Source organism: Canis aureus, chromosome 3 (genome assembly GCF_053574225.1).
Source record: "Canis aureus isolate CA01 chromosome 3, VMU_Caureus_v.1.0, whole genome shotgun sequence".
Classification (NCBI taxonomy): domain Eukaryota; kingdom Metazoa; phylum Chordata; class Mammalia; order Carnivora; family Canidae; genus Canis; species Canis aureus.
Genome location: NC_135613.1, coordinates 8,909,850 through 8,931,477, shown reverse-complemented (window position 1 = coordinate 8,931,477; position 21,628 = coordinate 8,909,850). Strand labels below are relative to the sequence as shown.

Genomic DNA, 21,628 nt, shown 5'->3' with positions numbered 1-21,628 from the left:
TTATGTTGAATGCACTACAGAAAAATCTAATTTAAAAAGCAATTAAATATAATAAAAGTACTAAAGGAATTACAAAATTAAAAATAATTCATAGTATTCTGTATTATAGCAATAAATATTCTCTCCTATAGCCACGGAGATATATTTATTTACAGATATGTTTACAGTAAGTGCTGTGAACTGGTGGAGATGAATGAAAATTCAAATGTGTACCATGGTCGTGTTCTATCATCTTCCAATACATTAACCCAGAATCACAGATAAAAAAATTAGTGATATATTTATTCTTCTTTAATGTCAGCACAATGTATCAAAGAAAAAGCTTAAAAAGTACATGAATAAATGATGAGAATCAAACCGTCAATTTAGTTTTTTCTTGTTTTCAATCAAAAGCAAAAAGAAAAAGTCTAAAATCCTCATAGAAATGGAAATGGGTTGATCTATATGGGGAGACAACATGAAAGAACACAAACTAGCCCTTTTCGAACGTTTTGAGTTAACTATAGCCATTACATTGTAGTTATTTCTCTGAGTAAAAATATTTTTAAATCCTTTTAAAATACAAATCCATTTGTAATTTAAAAGTCATTTCAAAACAGATTATTTTCTACTACTGAATCATACCCATAATAAAATACCTATTGCTAAAATCTATTAATAATATGTTTTTCTCTAGTGAAACTTGGTAATTTTAAGTTAGAACTTTCATGTATTTCTATGATAAATTCAGTATCTTTGCTTTATATGCACACTTGAGCTGAGCAATTACAAAAACTGGGGAATGATTTATTTATTTTTTGTTTTGTTTTGCATAATGGTGATAGAATTTTAAAAAATGTGAATACCAACCCATTTCCTGCTTTTGAGTTGCCTTTGTTGTCCGTGGTAAGCTGAGAAAGCACATAGTGAGGTGCTTTGGCACTGTCGGCATCAAATATATCCATATTAGATTCTTCACAATCTCGTCGTTTGACCCCCGGCCTCTGCTTTGGATTTCGTTTTCGTGATTTACGAGGTACCTCAGTGTTATCATTGTAGGAACTGGTGCTCATGTTACTGAAGTTGGAGGGGGAATCCTCCATCCACATACTGCAGCTCTGCTCTGATTCCAATCCACACCCCTCATCCTGGCAGGACATCCGACTGTTATCCAGCAAGTCCTCAGGTGGTGGTGAGATGTACAAGACTGTGTGCCTCTTCGGTGTTGATGGATGCTGCTGAACTGTGTTACTGGTTAACTGCTTTTCACTTACCCCTCTGTTACTTACCCCCAAGGCTGAGGAGCAGCTCTCCACTTGCATAGCCTTGCTGTCGGTGACTGAGGTAGAATAAATGGTAGGGCTGGAAGAGGTGGTAAAGGAGCTGCAAGCACCGCCCATGGAGGAAGAGGAGGGAGCTGAAGAAGCATCTGCGGTGTACAATTTAAGAGTAAATACACTATACATGTTTTCACCTATGCTGGCTAGCAGTCCCATTGAAAATGTGATTCGTGAACTGATTGTTTTTCCCCAAAATGAATAGTTGGAATTTGGTTAAGTTTTAGAATATAAATGCTTCAAGCAATATAAGGCCTAAAAAACGCAATTTTAAAAAATGCCCAAACAGCAATATTTTACTTGTTATAATTGATAGATTTTTAAAAATCTAATTTAATGTTTTAAGCTGTAAAGCAAGAATAAAGCTTTTATTGCCTCAGCTGGATGTTCTGTTGAATTTTAATCATTTAAGATAATAAAACCCCAATATGAAATATATGCTTGTGGTCCACATTCAATGCCAATTAAATAATCCATTATAGAATTTGAAAAGTGGGACTGTGCTTAGCCACAAAATATTAAAATAAGTTTCTAACCTATGAAGCAGAGAACTACAGGTCATTTTTAATGCAGACACTCCCTGCTTCAGAGGCAAATCCTGGAATAAAAATATGAGAAAATAAATGAGAAAAGAGCTGCTGATTATTCCAGATATCAATTATAAAATGAGAAATAAATAGAAAAAATATATAATCAACTGAATTGGAGGCAAAATGGAACTGGTACCGTCACTATGATTGTTGTAAAATCTAGAATAAAAGTGATAAAGTTCGATTTGGAATATGCTAGGCTGTGGAAGATAAGGAAGTTAACCACAGAGGGTATCCAGAAGTTAGAAATAGCAGTTCAAAACTATAATCTCTAGAGTAAATAAATCCATCCTTTATGGCAGAATGAAAGCTGGGTTAAGACTGATTATTGGATGGATTTCTCTTACAAAGTACTTGATTACACACTCAGCAATTGGTTACCACTATCTATCTCCTCTCTCTTTAATGAGCCTACTTGATTTTAAGGGAATTTCTTAATATAAGTAATAGTAACTTTTATTGACTGAAGTCTAACAAAAAAGAGTTGAATAAAAAATTCTAGTGCTGGGGAAGCACTAGAATTAGTTTCTATAAAAAGGTCTTTTATAAGGCCATTTAGTTATTATACCTAGCAAGAAAGATTTAAGTGTATCTTTCAAAACATGTGGCAACCAGCAGAACAGCTTGTTGAAAAATAATACTACTTTAACCATTAAACAGCACGAACTCAGAGGCACACTAATAATGCTAAGGTTGGAAGTTGTCAGTTCTAAAATTTTAGAAATGCCATTTGATCTTGTATAAGATATGGAGAGACTCATAATCCCATACACCAAACTTAAAAATTGGTAATGTGACAGAGATAAAAGATATGTTTAAATCTAAAATTAGTTTTTATCTATAGCCAAGTGTGCCACTGTGTTAAAGTGGTAGGATAAAACTTAAAAATGTAATGTGCAGTCATTGGAATTGCAACATTCTTATCAACTCTAATGTAAAGAGTGAAATGTAAGAATGTCAATGTTCAGATAATCAAAAGCCAAGTGCCAAAGATCTATTTTTAAATTAAAAACATACCAGAACACTTAAATCAATTAAAAGAGCTAAATTCACCCATAATTTTTCATCACTGCTGTCAAAGCTGAAGAGCATAGTAATTATATTAGCCATTAATGATGTGATCTACATAATGCCATGTGGAAATATTTTCCCCAACTATCATAAGTCAAAGAACCTAGAGCAATTAAGATGATACCAGTTCCATTTTCCACTTTGTGTCCTTGTCAAATGCAGTAGCTGAAATTGGAAAATTCAGTCACTTTAAACTGCATTCCAATTTAAAGAAAAATTTATCAATTTCGTATCATGCATTAATGCAATGTTTTCTTAGTAAATAAATATTTTAAAAGATTTGTAAAAACTACAAAATCTAGATGCTAATGTCAGTGACAGTTTAGGAGCTGATTTGTAGCCACTTTGGGTTTAAATAACAAGTTTTTTCCTCTTTTTTTTTAAATACTATAAAAATCATTTTTAAAAAATAGAAAACTTATAACATTCCTCCATCTGTTCCAACTATTGGCAAAATGAAACTAAATTTTTGTGTGTGTATAAGCCTATGTTCTTCATCTTCAGAGAAATAAAAGTATGCAGCATGCAGTATTTGCAGTGGAACACACAAAACATGCAGCATGAATGCTGTGTGAATGTGTATTTCTATGAAGCGGCTTTCCCCCACCCATTCTTTCTGAATCTAAATATCATGCAAATGAGAATGCAGAATATGAACATCTCAGGGATCCCTGTCCATGACAGATGGAAAGTACTGGTGGAAAGCGATCATGAACTCAAAAGCAAGTTACTTGATATTTATGAATTTAATATGCAAGACATAGCCTGGTATTGCTCTTACAGGTATATATGATTTTATCTTGCAAATCTTACCAAAGTAATCATGTTATAAAACCCAATTGATATAATCATACATAAATGTCTGTTCTGGGACAGGTATGCCAAACTGTGATCTCATACCCTACATAAATTAAAATATTCTATACATTTTCCTTGGACACCTAACATACAATTTTTATATTTTACCTGCAGTTTCCTGGATATACTTATTAAATAAAAAAGTTCATTAGCACAAAACTATGAAACTGAAAACATAAACTCTGTCAGAAGACAGCAGTAAGCATCCTTTAATTAAAAAGTATTACTTTTTAAAGCCTATCTCAGTTTGAGCCTAAATTACAAAAGATTCTATTCATTTTAAGACTATAATAAGACAATTTTTTAAATTATAAAACTCTTTACAACAATATTATTTTTACGTTGATAATGACAATAATAGTGTATAAAATCCTTTGCATAAAGATGTTACATTCTGGTTAGCAAGACATCATCTAAGTGTAATAATAATGCCAAATGAGGTGGTGAAGAACTATGGGCCCCTTTTTAGATCTTTCTTAGACCCTCTCAACATCTAATACAGTACCTTGCATATAGTAAAAATTTTAATTTTTTATTAAACTGATTTATTGGAAGCCAATATTTGATATATATGTTGAATTATATTAAAGTTATATTGACCAATAAATGTAACAATGTGCCCATGATGAACATGTCAGGTATAAAAAAAGGATTTACTACTCCAAGTGCTTAAAATATGTATGACTATAATAGCATTATCTGATACAGGGAAGGGTTTAGAAGTACCTTAAGAGTTTAGAGGTAACTACTTGCTATTTCTACAGAGTATACTAATAACTTCCTTTCTTGAAATATATATAAGCCATATTATCTATTTGTGTATTAATCCATAAATTTACTAAGAATAAAACATTATTTATTAAAAATGCATTAAATTATATGAAAAACATTTTTGATTTCTAAATACAAATTTCTCATTCCCAAGCAATCCCAGAAAAGCATAAAGAACATTACTGGGAATATTATAAATGCACTTAAAATATCTACAAAAACCTTTCAGTGACTATATCATTAATATCAAGAAACAGCTTTAAATGACTTTCTATAGAACTAAAATGCTAATGTAATCCTGCCTCATCTATATATTCTTTTTTATTTTTAAGTTGTTATGAACAAAATATGCTAACCCCCTTTTTTGGTTTTAAGTCCCCACTTTTATCCATTAGGAATGTACAGATTACATTTTATTGCTGCATATTAAAAGTACACAAACTCCAAATAAAAATGTTCTAATAACTGCTTTTATTTTCTTCTCACTAAGCAGAATAGTTGCAATGTTATTTCTATTTCATACCTTTATAATTTGTTCTTTTAAATCCCATACCAATGCTCTGTAAAGTTTTAAATTTTTCTTAAAATTTTCTTAAAATTCTCTTACATAAGTAACACATGAATAAATTTTTCATTTTTTTCTTTTATGAAAAAATTATCTTTGAACCTAAAGGAATTCTATTTTTCCGTAACACTTTTGTGACTAGAGAGCATGGCGAACCAAAGGGAAAACCATTTCTACATTTACTAATGAAGACTTATAATTTCAAAAGAATAGATTAATTCTAAAATATGTAAGTGAAAGGAAGTATCATATTTATAGTGTTCTATGTCTAAGCCTAACAATTCTATTATTAGCAGTAGCCAATTACTAGACTGCCAGTAATGATAGCGAACATAAGTTGTATATTATATTCTTTTAAGAACTGATGGAATCATTAAAGTTCACTATAAATATTCAAAGTAGTGGTGATAGAGTGGCAGATATTGCCTACATGGATATCCTAGAATTTCTAAGTATTATTAAGTATTATTATTTGAATTTAAAACATTCTTTAAGTCCCTAAAAGAAACAAAAACCTATCACTAATTTAAAATGTGTGGCAAAATAGCATTTAACTGAGCTTCTATGATAAAATTGTGATTTCTAGCATTTAAATAAGCACATATATTTTAAAACTTTCAACATCAGTGCAAAATCATTTAAGCTTCCTAACAAAGTCATTAAAACAAAGCCATAAAATTTTGCAGGTGTGCTTAAGTGAACCAATAGTGGAACGGAGAAGGAGTAAACCATTGACTGTTCAGAAAATAATCTTAAAAACCAATCCAGGTATTTGGAAACATTTCCATTCTAAAACACTTATTGTTCAACCTCAGTTATCCTTTTAAAGCATTTCATTTTCTTTCTGGTAACAATGACTTCAAATCTAAACATCTTGCCTGATAAAAGTCACCAGATACAAGGACATCATTTTAGATCAAAGAAGAAAGATATTGAGAGAAAAAAATTGTAAGGCCAACATTCATGTTGCTAAGGGATTGAAAAATCTAGAACACACAAAGTGGCTGCAAACCTGCTTTGTCAACACCTTACATGCCAACCTTCATTTTCTACTTTTCTTCTTCTTCTTCTCATAGTATTAATGTAAAGTTTAAAACTTTACAAAAAGTTTTTAGTTTCAATCAGTATCAATCCACTATTTAGAAACAAAAAAAGAAAGGAAGGAAGGAAGAAAGAAAGAAAGAAAAAAAAGACTTATGAACAAGTCTGAAAACGAGACCGACCTATACCCTGGGTGAGATTGGATGGGTTAAGTGTCTCTGGCACTATTTGTCTTCACTATTGACAGACACTGTCACACAACCCACCACACGATGCCTGTCTCTGAATGGCGAAGCTAGAATGCAAGTTAAGTGTATTAATAGAAAAAACAACTAGCATCCCAGCATATAAAATAAGCAATCCAGATTACTTTACCAAGAACAACAAAAAATAAAAAAATAAAAAAAAAATTGTAGGATTGATCATTTAATTTACACGTTTAACAATTTCAATTTCCATTTGTACTTTCCCCACCCACATAAGTTAACATGCCACAATAAGCAATGTTTGAAAACAAACTTTAAAAAATTAAATTATCAACATCCAAATAAATGCATGTGGAAAAATTTCTTATCCAAACTTTTTGTTAACTCATATTCACCAATTTGTTCTCCTGTTTACTAATGCAATCTAATCCATAAGCCAGAATGGTCTCTCTCAGGTGTTTTTTAGGCTGTACTTTTACCCAAATTCCCTTGAAGTAAAAGGGAAACCAAAACACTCAAGAAGTAAGAAATACCTGTATTTTAGCAGCAAAAGAATCTTTTCATTTCTCAGGCCTACTTCCTCATACTCCTCAAAAAAGTAGCAATTTTCACTTTTAAATTAGATATGCTATTGTACATAAAACGTTTGATCTAGAGGCTCTATTTTAAAAAATAATTAGCACTGTTGCTGAAGCTGAAAGGTTACTGATTTATTGGAAGCCATCTTTTTCTTCCCCAGTCCATCAAATTGCCAATCAGAGTTCTAATACTACACAATAATTATTCTCCCATTTTTAATCTAAATTCTCCTAAAATAATTATTTTTTACCTTGTCAGAATGCAGGAAGGAGGAGAGGGAGAAAGAGAAAACCTTAAGGGCAGGCTCCACACGCAGCGCAGAGCCCAATATGGGGCTCAATCTCACAACTCTTGAGGATTATGACCTGAGCTGAATCAAGAGTCAGATGCTTAACCGACTGAGCCACCCAGGTGCCCCTATTCACAGAGTATTCATTAAAGAATGTTTCCTGAAAAATAAAATGCTTACAAAATTTGTTAAGTGTCCTGACATTTATAGCAATGTTTAAACATATCTTCTGTCCCATTCAACCCTAAATATCTAAGCACAGTGTAAAATACATACTAGGTATATATTATGCAATTTGGTTTTAAATCCTTTCCTGTTGGAAAAGAAAGATGCTTTTTTACCATCCGGTGATTTAAGTACTACTGGATAACATCACTGGTCAATACTGAGTGAAGAGACTAAAGCCTAAAAAGAATCCTTTACCTCAAAAAGATTAAACTAAAAGGGAATAATTATACTAGCTGATACTATATTTATTACACTGTCAAAGACCCCAAGAAGTACAGGCTAAAAAAAAAAAAAAAAAACCAAACAACTATTCAACTATTTTACTATTTGAAAGGGAATATTATGTGAAGACAAAAACAGAGATTGTCACTATATTAATTTAGGTAAGAATTAGAGAAAAACAGTTCTGAAGGATGCTATTTGAAGGTCACCTCGATGCATTATCACATAATACACTTTAACATATTTAGATTAAATAATAAAGGTACTCCTGCCAACTCTAAGTCCAATGTCTTCATTTTTTTTTCTTTTTTTTAGAGGAGACCAAAAAGGGGGAAGAAAGTATTTATATTGTTAAAATCTGTAATTTAATTAATCAGGTTTTACACCTGGGTCTGGGTTAGAGTGGATATTAGATCCACAAGCAAAAGTGTCTATGCAAAAAACATAAGGTAAATTATACATTGTTCTATTAGAAATTCTGACAGCTGATCACACAAATGTATCAGTTCATTTAAAAAAAGGTGGGAAGAGAATTCTAGGAACTAGAATCCCTAATAGTCACCTTTTAGAATCTCCCTTTGAGAAATGTCTGTTCTCCCTATGACTCATCATCTTCTATCAATGTCTCTTTTATATACAAGGGTTCATATTGAGAGAGTGTCAACATGAAAGAATAAGTCAGAATGTAAATACCATGGCCCATGAGTGGCTCTATCTCGACTAACAGGCAAAATTTCAAAATAAGGTATAAAAAGAGACTGGGTGAGAATGGAAAGAAAGAAGCAAAATAAGGTTAAAAACTTATTTTTATAAGATTAAGATCTATTTGTTTAAACTTTACAAATGAAAAAAAAAAAAAAAAAACTTTACAAATGAAAGGAGAAACGTAGGAGGAAAGTCAATGTTTACTGAATGATCATTAATTCTCTGGTAATGTTAAGTGTTTTACATATTTATCTTTGTAATAACCATAAGAAGCTGGTATTAACTGTGTAGTGATAGGGGCAATATTACAAATTTTTTAACTTCTACAAAATTATGTCTGTATGATAGAAATGATATGATAGCAATAAGATGCAAATTAGATCCTAATGATTCCAAAACCCGTATTAATTTTATTATTTTTCATGTGTGGGAGAAATAAATAAATAGAAGTAAAACTATAACGTGTGTGTGTGTGTGTGTGTGTGTGCGTGTTATTATCTAGATTATGCCTGTACAGGCCTGGCACTTTGAGGTGCTTTCTCAGTTATTTTCTATTTAATTTAATTGACAATAACAACTTTTCATGAAGGGATGACGCAGGAAATGAATTTTAGCTCAGTGGGCTAAATAAATACCACTGGATGGATATCTACTTGCATTTATTGATAAAAAGGTAATGTACTCTCACGCCAAAAATAATCAAGGATCTAACATATCTCATACCTTTATTACTTTTTAACAGCATAGTTCACTGAATATTTTGACTTATTTTAATCATCTACTACATGGTGTTTTTTAAATCATGAAATATTCAAAACTAATACTGTTTCCTCTGCTCATATTTTAACAAATACTACATGATTTTATTTTTAAGAGAAAATAATTAACAGAAACAGCTGAAATCTTTTGTTGTGCCCTACCCTAATCCATTCTCCTTACTCCTGCCCAGCTGGAGTACTATTTATACAACTTTATTGATATTATATATACAACTGTTATAAAACAATTACTTACGGCAATTGGCATGGTGACACCTTTTACTTATGATATTATCAATCTTATTGATGATGTAAGAAAGTAAGCCCACTTCTATTAACTTATTAATATTAAATTGTATAAAATACATTAAAATAGATCTGCCTATTTTTTGCATGTATTTTGTCTATTGAAGGTTGAAATCATTGAGCAGTTTTAAAATGCTACTCTAAAAAAAATAAAAATAAAAAAATGCTACTCTACACACTCAGGTAATATAAAAATATGCTTTTTCTATCAGAAACAGAATAAATCACAGTATTTATAGAGTTGTTGCTAAAAATTATCAAGAGGTAAAGATAAGCATTAAAAGGATAAATCAACAGGCTATATGTACTTTTTGTCAATGAAAATTTATAAAACAGATAGCCTCCAGAATTCTTGTTTCTGAATTCACCATTATGTCCCAAGTTTGCTTATGCTTTTCATTTTAGTAATGCAGATGTTAACATAAATCTAAATGTATACATTTATACATATAGAAATATAGAAATGTATACTTTAGATTTACAATATAATTTCAGTTAAAAGACAATGAGGAATAGAGTTTTTACACCTACTTGCAACATATTTGTAACTAAGATCTGATTTCCTTCTGGAAGTGCTCTAACTTTCTAGAAAAAGTTGAAATGGCCATATAGAATAACCAAGATCAAATAACATTTTAGCTCACAACATCAATATATAGGTGAATCACCATTCCTGCTAATGAGCTTTGGGTATAAATTTTTGGAATAGTATACTACATAAATGGCCAAAATTCTGAAATATGTTTACCAAGTTAACTTAGGACAGCAATCAAAGGCAAATTTGCTCCTCAAAATTTATTCAGCTGAAGAAAATACAAATTACATAACTGTAAGTAAGTTACAATAAATTCAATCAAATGCATAATTCTGTTGCTGTGAATCACTGTTATTAAAACTTAATATTCTTCTAGAAATCATATTCTCATTTGTAGATCCTGAAACTTGCAGAAATAAGGGGCGTATGGCTTTTACAACTCAATATCCTACACGCTGCTTAGTCCAGGAACTGCAGTTATCTAAGTAAAATAGAGGCACACAATTCCCTGAAGTAAAATGGCAAGAAGAAAAGAACTGAGACCTCATCGGGAAAGAAGAGAAGTATCTTGTACCTAGGACTGAAATATGATGATATGCAAATTGCCTAGCACAATTCCTATAGTAGGAACTAAAAATGGCAACTTACATTTTCTTCAACTCCTATTTTGTATCGCTGTTATGTATGTTTAGAAATTCCTATTTTATTAGATGATTAAGATATCTAAAATTAAAGTATAGCTGCTCTTTGATTATAGGACATTAATTTAGCTCTCTAGCATCCTCTCCTCTAATATAAATAGCACTCAATTATGCTATTTCAGTATAGAAGGTATCTGTTAAGTACTTGGCGATTATTAACTGCTGTAGCATTTGTAAAATTCAAAGCACTATTTAATAAGTCTCTTCCTTCTAACAAAAAAGCATATTATATAGATCACCTTATATAAAGTCATTAACTAAAATTACAACCTTTAAAAACCTCTGATGACCTAACTAGTGGAGATATTCAACAGGTATTTCTATTACACATGCTTAATCTGTGTGTACACCTATACAAATTAAAAAGTGCTACAAAGTATTAGTATCCTGAAACTGTATTATTTATTTAAAAAGTATTAATATATAATTATTGAAAGTAAATTAATAATTTTATGAAAACAAATAACAAAGAATCACTAGTTATTCTTAAGATTCTCTGGCTGAATTATAAAACTTATGGTTTAATTCATTGTTTACCTCAAGAATTAGAATAAAAATTTTAAAGAAAATGAAATAGTTACTTTAGCAAAGTCATATTTTGATATAAACTAACAACATAATGCCATATCCCATATGAAGACAAAGAGTTTAGAATGGAATAAGAAAATAAACTGACTTTTTAAAATGAGGATTAAGTGTACTGTTCACTTCTAATGGAAAACTTCCTATTTTAATTAAATTAAGTAAATCTAAGAATTAAAAACTAAACATATGAAGAGATTAAAAAATACTTGATTGATATAGGAGTTATTTACCAATAAAGCTGTTATTTAAGAAAAATGGCTGCCATAAGTCTTTGCAAAAACTCCCCACAGTCTGGTACAACTGTTTTAGTTCTAAATAATACCTGCATTTTAGTTCTTTAAAACCTATAGTACAGGATTCCACCCCCACAAAAACAAACAAAAATAATTCTTTCACAGTTTTCTATTTTTATTTTATTTTTAAAAAATATTTTATTTATTTATTTGTGAGAGAGACAGAGGCAGAGACACAGGCAGAGGGAGAAGCAGGCTCCATGCAGGGAGCCCGACGTGGGACTCGATCCCGGGTCTCCAGGATCATGCCCTGGGCCGAAGGCGGCACTAAACCGCTGAACCACCAGGGCTGCCCCACAGTTTGCATTTCTTGAGCAACTCCTTATCTTGCCGAAAATGCTATTAATTCATCTGGATGACTATTTTGTGTCAGGAAAACGGCCCCTGTCTTAACTGCTGAGAACCTACAATACTGTTCAGAAAATCTGTATTTCTACAACTTATTCACATATTGAACCTCAAACTTACTACCTCTTTCTTAACCCTCAAACTCTTAATTACCTTTCTAATGGGACAAAAGCAGAGATTTTACAAAAGTGAGGAGTACAGTGCTTGCTTTGGCAGCACGATACTAAAAAATGAGGAGTACAAATTTCAGACTGTTGATTCTCAGCTAGATTCCCAGATTTTGACACTTGACACATGGAGAGAGGAGGAGTTGTGTAGAAGTAAGCCCTTTTTCTCCCAGCCTCAGCCCTGGAACTTACCCAATAAAAAGATGTTACTGATGGGAATGAAAGTGTGAATAGTGTAGAGGCAGAGAAGGTTTGAGAGATACTCTTTTACCCAATATTCTGGATTGTGGATTAGCAGCATTATGTTTACTCATTCCCTCAATAATAAGTAAAGGGAAAAAAATCTAGATTGGCGAATCTGAGAAACACATTTTCAATAATTAAGTAATAAAGAATGTACATGAATACCTATATGCCCAGCCTCTTAATTTCAAAATTTAAATTGATTTAGAACTTGTGAAACACAAACCTTTATAGCAGAACTAGAAGTCTGTTCCCACCAGGCCCTCATACCTGATAGCAGCCAATCCGGCTCCTTCAAAACTCTGAAGAATTAACTACATCAAGAATCATCATTTTTATGCATTTCATATTTAAACAGCAAATTAAAAATAAAACTCAAAGAAGTCTAAATTAATGTGTCTTTCCTTAGACATCAAATCTTTTGGCCAGGAAACACTGAGTAAACTGGTAATCTACTCCAAATCTTTCTCTTTGACAGTTATGTCACTAAAGATATTCATGTCAAATAAAAAAGCAACTCCATAATGACATATACTAACTGATTTCCCTACAATTATTCTGTAATTTAAACTCTCTTACCTATAATGTTATGTAACTAAGATTATTCTACCAATAAGACAGAATCCTTGAATAAGATTATATTGGTTACTAAAAGTAAATTTATGTAAAAAACAATTACAAATGACTTGGTTTTAGACCATAGAAACTTTCTGTATGTGAATATAAGAAAACAGTCCATGTTATCTCCTCATTCTCTTTTCACCTTCTTTACAATATCAATAACTTCTCCCTCTAATAAGAATTTATTACTTCAGAATATTTCCTTTGGTTAACTCTTATTTTCATGATTTTTCAACTCATGTCTTTCAATCTAATTTATCTAGAGAAGATTTTCTCAACTATATAGGGGGAAGGAGGGAGGATCAACATTTTATGAGGGACTCAAATTCAAGAACTTTTAATACCTATATATAAAAACTTGTAATTGACTTTGGTATTATTTAAAAGGAAGTGTTCTTTTCCAAACCTGACATTTTTTCAGCTTTTAAAAGGAACTGGATCTACTGTCAACAGATGTTAAAAAGCACAGAAGAAACAGACTTTTAGTTCTATATAGATTCAACAAGTCTATAAAAAATAATCTCAAAAGATACAAAAGAAATCAGTTAGTCAATTTCTACTTGTGGATTTAAAGTGAAATATTTCATTACAATTTTTTTTCAAAAATATTTTATCATCTGATACAATTTTTAAGCAATATGTAAAATTTTAAATTCCAGAAAAAATAATCAAGGACATTTTAGAATCCAGTGGATATAAAGTAAAACCAGGTCATCTTACCAATTGGATAACTAAAAAGTTCACAATTAAATCCACAGAATCTGTTAGAAAATGTCTGGCAACACATGAACAGTGAGCAGGGCTGATAAGTTTCTTTGCTATGTTTAAGTTTTCCTGCCCTCAACCAGGAAGGCTGCGCACTGCAGTATATAGCTTAGGGAAAAGATTTGTACACAAGGTTAATGGTACACTGGTTAATGCATACAAGAAAAATATATCAAGTTCTATTACAGTACCAAATCCTTATTTAAACCATAACCTTCCGCTTCACTGTTCTTTTAGAAATGAAATGAATTTACTGAAAACAGTGCTGTGATGGATTTTAAGTACCACTTAAAAGATGAGAGGTATCATTGGATAAGAAACCTCTACTTAGAAGGATAAAATTTCAGAGTCTGTGTGTGTGTCACACACACATATATATATATAATTTTTCCCTTTTTTTTTTCCCCTTTTTTTTTTTTAAACCAAACACACTTAGCAGTCTATAAAACCCAACTAAAAAAAGAAATACAGTTGGGCAATCTAATATTATTAAAAGCACTCATTAATTTATCAATAATCAAGGTTTTTTTCTATTGGCTTGTCCATCAATCCTTTATTCTGGTTCATTAAAAAATGGAACCAATTTTATATAAAGTGTATGATTTGAGAGCTGAATAAAAATAAACTTGATACATTTAAAACATTATTTTCTATATTTAATTGACATTACAAAATGGCCTTATATAAATAATACATTCAAATCTTCCATTACTTTCAACTGAATTTAAAACAAGTCTGAAGTGACGTTTTCAAATATAGGGAAAAAGTTACAGTAACATTCTATAAACGGAAAAGAGACTTGAGTGCTTGAGTCTTTTTTCAGATTATACAAAATACAGTATTTTTCTCTTTCAGCAAATTTTTAAAAAGAATTTTTAAATTGAGATTCAAATGCTAATTTTCTATTCATAGCTTGGCATGTAATTTTTTTATGTGTAGTCAATAAAAGAGCTTGTTGTTTCCATAGCTGAAGGTAAGCTCCTAGAAAAGAAATGGCACTGACACATGTGCCAATATGAAATTTTAAGAAATAAGAATTGTATCAAGAAATGTATATTGAAATATTTTAAGGTTAAAAGTATTTTTAAACCTTCTAAAACAAACCCTCAAATCACACTCTTTTTGATATGAACTTTGCCAGCACTGTTCATGTTGGCCAGATAATACACTAGTTTTCTTTAATAAAGTAAAATGAAATGCATACCAGCAGCAACTACAGCTGGAGGAGGCGAGCCTGCCTCACCACCACTTGTCTGACTCATTGATGCTACAGATGTTTCTCTAGATGGAGGTAACTGTAACTCCTTTGGGAGAAGATCATAGACAGATTCTGTTGGAGAAAGAAGAAAAAATTTTTATTTTATTTTTTAATTTTAAAGATGTTATTTATTTATTCATGAGAGAGAGAGACAGGCAAAGGGAGAAGCAGTTTCTATGCAGGGAGCCTGACGAGGGACTAGATCCCAGGTCTCCAGGATCAGACCCTGGGCTGAAGGCAGCGCTAAACCACTGAGCCACCCGGGCTGCTCAAGAAAAAGGTTTTTATTTTTTTTTATTTTTATATTTTAAGAAAAAAGTTTTAAAAGAATATAAGTCAATAACCTAATATATGAGCATGAAATTAATAAGTACTTTCACGTAGGAGGAGAACTATATTATGCACACACTCACACAAAAACTCCATATAATTACTGTGGTAATGAATTATTAGCAAATATTTTTCTTTTATTATGCAATTTTACTGAACTGAAGAATGAATTTTCCATTAATTTTGTCCCCTCTTTTCTTCTTGGCTTTATCCTTTATATTTAAGATGGTCTCTAAAGTTACTAAATTTTAGAACTGGATAAAATTAGAAAAAATGTAAGAAATGTCAAATAACAAAATGGTCCAATATCTTCCTTTGTAATAATGAGTGCAATTTACTATATCTTATCAGGTTTATTTGGCTTCTCCAATGAAACCATTAGTCTAGCCCTGCTCTTCTAACCAACACCTTTTAGTGAATATTTTAATTCATTATCATAATGTATTTTTCCCCTCCCAAAAAAGCTAAACAAGGAGTGCTAGTCATAGCTCAAGGAAATATTGTTCTTTTATTCTGAGCTAACTCCAAACTCTAGAAAGTCACAAGTATAGGATACTCTTAAATCAGAAAGGATAAAAGCCTAACTAAACTATGATTACTTTTGTATCTCAGACTAAAGAATACTTTTCTTTTTAATGTACTTTATAATCACTGTCCATAAAATTACATTTATCTCTACTAATTTAAAATTCTTTTATAGTTATTAATGTATGGTTTGGGGCACAAATAATTCTCAAAACATCCTGTAGGGGTAGTAGAATCAATGTTGGAAGAAACTTCAAAAGACCACTTAGAATCATATGCTCATTTTCAAAAGAAGTGAGACACAAGGTTTAAGAGACTTGCCTAGTATTCCAAGAAACTCAACATTCCAACAAATAAAAAAGATTATTAATTATTTGCATGAGATTAAAAAAACAAAGGTAGCACTATAAGATATTTTATTCTTGATAAAAACAATATTTTTAGTTACCGATTACTGAATGCATAAATTGATCTTTCCAATTAAAGTCTGAATTAGGTACACCAATTTTAATGTGGGCAGGGATAAGGAAGAGTGTCCTGAAGGAAAGATAAAATTAGAAGTTTTATCATTAAATGATCTCCATTCATAGTACAGAACCAACTGAAAGTTTTCTTTTGAAAAACCCTACTACCTAACACTTGGAGAACTTAATTAAAACAGAAATGCCAGTAACATCTAATATTGATTTTAAAACAATTGTATTTCTTCCTTATACATAAGAGAAGCACACTCAAGTCCTTTTGTCCAAACAAACCAAAAGGAAATATGAAAATAAAAATAGCTTAGATGAAAAGTGAAAGGATCTACCAAAATACATTCATGTCAAGGAAAAAAAATGTCCTAGTAATAGGCCATCATTAATAGCACTTCACTAGTTCTCCTTCTCTACTTCTTTAATTATTAAAATAAATACATCAAAACAAAACAAACCCTGTGGGCTGAAACACTCTACCTTTCCCAAAGTATATAAAATTTAATCTATACTAGAAGTATAAAAGCAATGTTAATAAAAATACATTGGAAAGTAACTAAATAGGGGGATCCCTGGGTGGCTCAGTGGTTGAGCATCTGCCTTGGGCCCAGGGCCTGATCCTGGAGTCCCGGGATCAAGCCCCATGTTGGGCTCCCTGCGTGGAGCCTGCTTCTCCCTCTGCCTGTGTCTCTGCCTCTCTCTCTCTCTCTCTCTCTCTGTGTCTCTCATGAATAAATAGATAAAATCTTAAAAAAAAAAAAAAGTGTGCAAAAGAGGTATTGACTCACAAATAAAAATATCTTAGGTATTTAAAAAAAAAAAAGAACGTAACTAAATATAGAACTTAAATCTTAACCGTCCCCACAGCCTACCCCCCCCAAAACAAACTAACATGCAAGGTCAAGTAGAAGGTGTAGGAATAGGAAGCATGGACTCATTCCTTCATCAAAGGTATTTTCTGATTAACTGACTCAAGCGTTTGGAAATCAAAGATGTCAGAAGTTTTATCATATCTACCCAAGCGAAGAAGCAGTTAATATAGTCATTACCATCATAGGCTCTGATTTCAGACATAACTGGGTTGGCTCTGCTACTTCAAACAATCCAAGACTTAAATCCTCATTAAAATCTTTCTTTTGGGATCCCTGGGTGGCGCAGCGGTTTGGCGCCTGCCTTTGGCCCAGGGCGCGATCCTGGAGACGAGGGATCGAATCCCACATCGGGCTCCCGGTGCATGGAGCCTGCTTCTCCCTCTGCCTGCGTCTCTGCCGCTCTCTCTCTCTCTCTCTGTGACTATCATAAATAAATAAAAATTTAAAAAAAATTAAAAAATAAAAAATAAAAAATAAAAAAATAAATAAAATTTTTCTTTTACCCATTATCTCAAAGAAACTCTTCTCAAGCTATAACTGTAGGACCCAATCACATATACTGGCCTTATTCTTAAATCTGCTTCCCTTAAGACATTAAAAAGATTAAAGGAAAAAAAAAGATTAAAGAAATATAAATTATGTTGTTAATACTATTCTAATTTACTCCTAAATTCAATCCAAATTACAGTTTTACAGTATCTACTGCCCAATGAAAGAACTTCTTTTTTTTTTTTTTACATTTTTATTTATTTGTGATAGTCACAGAGAGAGAGAGAGAGGCAGAGACACAGGCAGAGGGAGAAGCAGGCTCCATGCACTGGGAGCCCGACGTGGGATTCGATCCCGGGTCTCCAGGATCGCGCCCTGGGCCAAAGGCAGGCGCCAAACCGCTGCACCATCCAGGGATCCCATCAATGAAAGAACTTCTGAACAAGATCGTAGGTAATTTAAAATCCATGAAATTGAAAAATAGAAGAAAAAAAAAAAGTCCTAAGCTTGTACTAATCACCTCATGTTAAGATATATCTATTTTTCTTGTGTTATCTTTTAAACCAATTAGATAGATAAGGAAGGAATGAAATTCCAGGTTTATAAACAAGGAATATGAAGGAGACCAGGAAATCCATAATGGAAAGGCAGTTTCTTAAGGAAAGACTTCATTAGAAAACAAAAGTAAAATCACTTCTAAATTTTTTTTTTTTAAAGGGAGAGGGAATGGTCACTAGTTTTCTTTTTGGGATGGTAAAACGATCCAAAATTGGATTATGGTAATGATTACACAACTCTGTAAATAAACTAACTACTGAATCTGTACACTTTAAATGGGTGAATTTTATGATATGTAAATTTATATCAGTAAAGCTGTTTTCTAAAAAAAGAAAAAAAAAAAGGATGAGAACAAGTACAAATGAAAATGTACAAGAGCAAAGTACATCTCTCATTGTTCCTAATAAACCTTATGGATAAAAATCTCTCTTTATATAGCTTCTATTTATGAAAAGTGAAATTATGAAGGCCAAGATGCACACTAATTTACTTTTTAAGGGTCTTCTATCGGAGGGCCAGGAAAATGCCAACAGGTATAGTTATCCTACATTCAGTAAAATTCTGAGGAAAATCTTTAAAAGTTCTCATAACCTAGATGAAGAAATGCAGACTTTATAAAACAGGTAACTAAAGCAACAGCACCCAAAAAAAGTATGGGTTCAACCTGGAAAGAGGGACATCTGGATGGCTCAGCGGTTGAGCATCTGCCTTTGGCTCAAGGCATGATCCTGGGGTCGGGATCCAGTCCTGCATTGGGCTCCTTGCTGGGAGCCTGCTTCCCGCTCTGTCAGTGTCTCTGCCTCTCTGTGTCTATCATGAATAAATAAATAAAATCTTAAAAAAAAAAAACAACAAACCTGGAGGGAGGTGGTTACTACATCAGTATCTTAAAGATATTGCAAATGTCATAGGCTTAAGAAGGATATATTATGTGTTGTAATTCATAACAGATCATGCAAGGCTGGAATATCTGCCCAGAGGAATAAAGTGAAATTTAGTTAGGATTAATGTAACAGCTGATAAAAATTGTTCTTGTACAATGTAATGAAAGGCACTCTCTTTTTTTTTAAATTGAGAAATAATTTTACTTTTCTATTTTATTTTTATTTTTATTATTTTAAGTAGGCTCCACGCCCAGTGCAGAACCCAACTTGGGGCTTGAACTCATAACTGTGAGATCAAGATCTGAACCAAGATCAAGAGTTGGATAATCGGGATCCCTGGGTGGCTCAGCAGTTTAGCGCCTGCCTTCAGCCCAGGGCGTGATCCTGGAGACCCGGGACTGAGTCCCACATCTGTCTCCCCGCATGGAGCCTGCCTCTCCCTCTGCCTGTCTCTTTGTGTCTCTCATGAATAACTAAATAAAATCTTAAAAAAAAAAAAAAAAAAAAAGAGTTGGATAATCAATCAACGGAGCCACTCAGGCACACACACCCCCTTTATTTTAAAGAACCTCTATACCTAACATGGAGCTTGAACTCACAACCCCAAGATCAAGAGTCACATGCTCCACCAACTAAGCCAGCCAGGCACTGTTTTCTAAGGAAATCTTTAAAATTCTAGTTTTCTAAGGAATTCTTTCCCTGGTCAGCCAGGATTGAAGTGACTGCTGTCTTACCTATTTTTTCTATTAACACTGCTAATAATTTATGTAGTAATGTTTAATCAACTCACTTGCTGGTTCATTATGCATTTTAGTTGACCAAAATCCCAAGCAAGTGTACTGCTTAAATATCCCTGTAGTAGAATTAGGGCAGGTGTGATATAATAAATGTTAACAGAAATTATTAACATAAGTATATGAAAAAGGGTATTAGGCAGAAAGGGAAACAAGCTCAGATGATCAAGAATTTATCTTCTGTTGGTGCCATACTGTAGAGCCTAGGGCCATTAGGGGGAAGGAAGAAATGGAGTAATGAAATTATTTTCAGATACTGAAAGCAAACCAATACTTCCCAATTTGGGTGGGAAGGTGAACAATGTAAAAATGGGCTAACTGGCTGGTTTGTTTGTTTGGTCATTCAGAGTAAACTCTAATTGATCCATTTATGTCACTGATTATTTTCTGGGTCAATGTAGTTTTATTCTTCAACAGTGGTTACGAGGAGTTTTCCTATACTGCGTCAAACTCAAAGTAGACAGAAATCCTAGAGTACAATGCAGTGAAAGAAAAGGCAAAAATTGGTAACTTAATAGTGCAGCTTATTTTTTTTCCTCTCAATTGCGAACTCTGTTCCCAAACCACTGATAATCCAAACCTCATTCTCTATTGCTTCATTGTTTAAGTTGCTCAGTCCCAAGGAAAGGTAAAAAGACTTCAAACCCCCATACTCTCTCACTTTCCCCTAGAAGGGTCCAGGGTGATAAAATATAGGAAATAGCTGAGAAAAGGCATGTTCAGCAAAATAAGATTAATACAACTACCATTTACCAAGCATTTGGGGATGGGTCAGGCACTATGCAAAGGCACTGTATAGATTTTTAACTTAATTTCAAAACAATCCTGGGAGGCAGGTTTTACCAATAAAGAATCTGAAGACTGGGGCATCTGGGTGGCTGCGTCAGTTAAGCTTCAGCCTTTGGCACAAGTCATGATCCCAGGGTCCTGGGATGGAGCCCCACATTGGGGCCCTGCTTCTCCTACTCTCTCTCTGCCCCTTCCCCCCTGCTCATGCACTCACTCACTTTCTCTCTCAAATAAAATCTTAAAAAAAAAAAAAGAATTTGAAGACTGTGCAATAGTAAAAAATGAAAAATGTGATACAAAAGAAAGCAATGATAAATATAAAGTTTATTAGGACGATGGGTTCCTTTGATGGGGAGAAAGGAGACAGGACAAAGGAGGAACAGAAATAAGTTGGGCTGGACAGTGAGCTCACAGATGTTATTTTCCTAAAATATATAAGAAAACAATAAATACAAAAAAATTAAGATTATGCATGGATAGTGTGTAGCCTCACAGAATTGCTATAAGGCTTAAATAAGATGATCTGCTAAAAACAATTATGTAAGTCATCATTCTTTTGTTGGAATTTGTATCCTTACCTCACCCTTTTGACCTGATAGCTAATATTCAATGTTCAATTGATTTAGGGTCAAAAAGTAAAGACCAAACTTGTCAGCCCACTTACTTTATGACTTTTCTGAAGACTTTATTTACTTTCAGGTAATGAAATAGAAAAAAATACACAATCAATACTACAGATTTAACTGCATGCAGAGATGAATGATAAAAATATGGGAGGAAAGCTCTGGAAATAAGATGTTTCTATTTAACTGTCAAACAAGCAACTATAACTGGAAATATGTGTGGTAAAAAGGATGATACTGGGACGCCTGGGTGGCTCAGCAGTTGTGCCG

The 21,628-nt window shown here is 32.5% G+C and overlaps 1 protein-coding gene and 1 long non-coding RNA gene across 11 annotated transcripts in view; one reads left to right on the top strand and one right to left on the bottom strand.

The window, feature by feature from the left end:
* NFAT5 (nuclear factor of activated T cells 5) overlaps positions 1–21,628 on the bottom strand; it is a 121,950-nt gene that overhangs the window by 56,719 nt on the left and 43,603 nt on the right. For 4 of the 9 annotated variants that reach the window (XM_077888564.1, XM_077888566.1, XM_077888567.1 and 1 more), the window contains 2 exons: positions 14,968–15,093; positions 850–1,408 (listed from right to left, as the gene is read on the bottom strand). In XM_077888564.1, coding sequence (XP_077744690.1) covers positions 850–1,408; positions 14,968–15,093 — 685 coding nt within the window. Of the gene's footprint in view, positions 1–849; positions 1,409–1,852; positions 1,915–14,967; positions 15,094–21,628 lie in introns of those variants that run through there. The other 5 variants (XM_077888576.1, XM_077888585.1, XM_077888572.1 and 2 more) reach the window with 4 other exon arrangements.
* LOC144308284 (uncharacterized) lies at positions 8,319–19,643 on the top strand. Of its 2 annotated transcripts, none has more exons than XR_013374800.1 (3): positions 8,319–8,481; positions 10,438–10,722; positions 19,391–19,643. It is a non-coding gene; the product is annotated as an uncharacterized LOC144308284 (long non-coding RNA). The 2 variants fall into 2 exon arrangements; XR_013374799.1 differs by having other exon boundaries at positions 8,320–8,481; positions 19,394–19,643.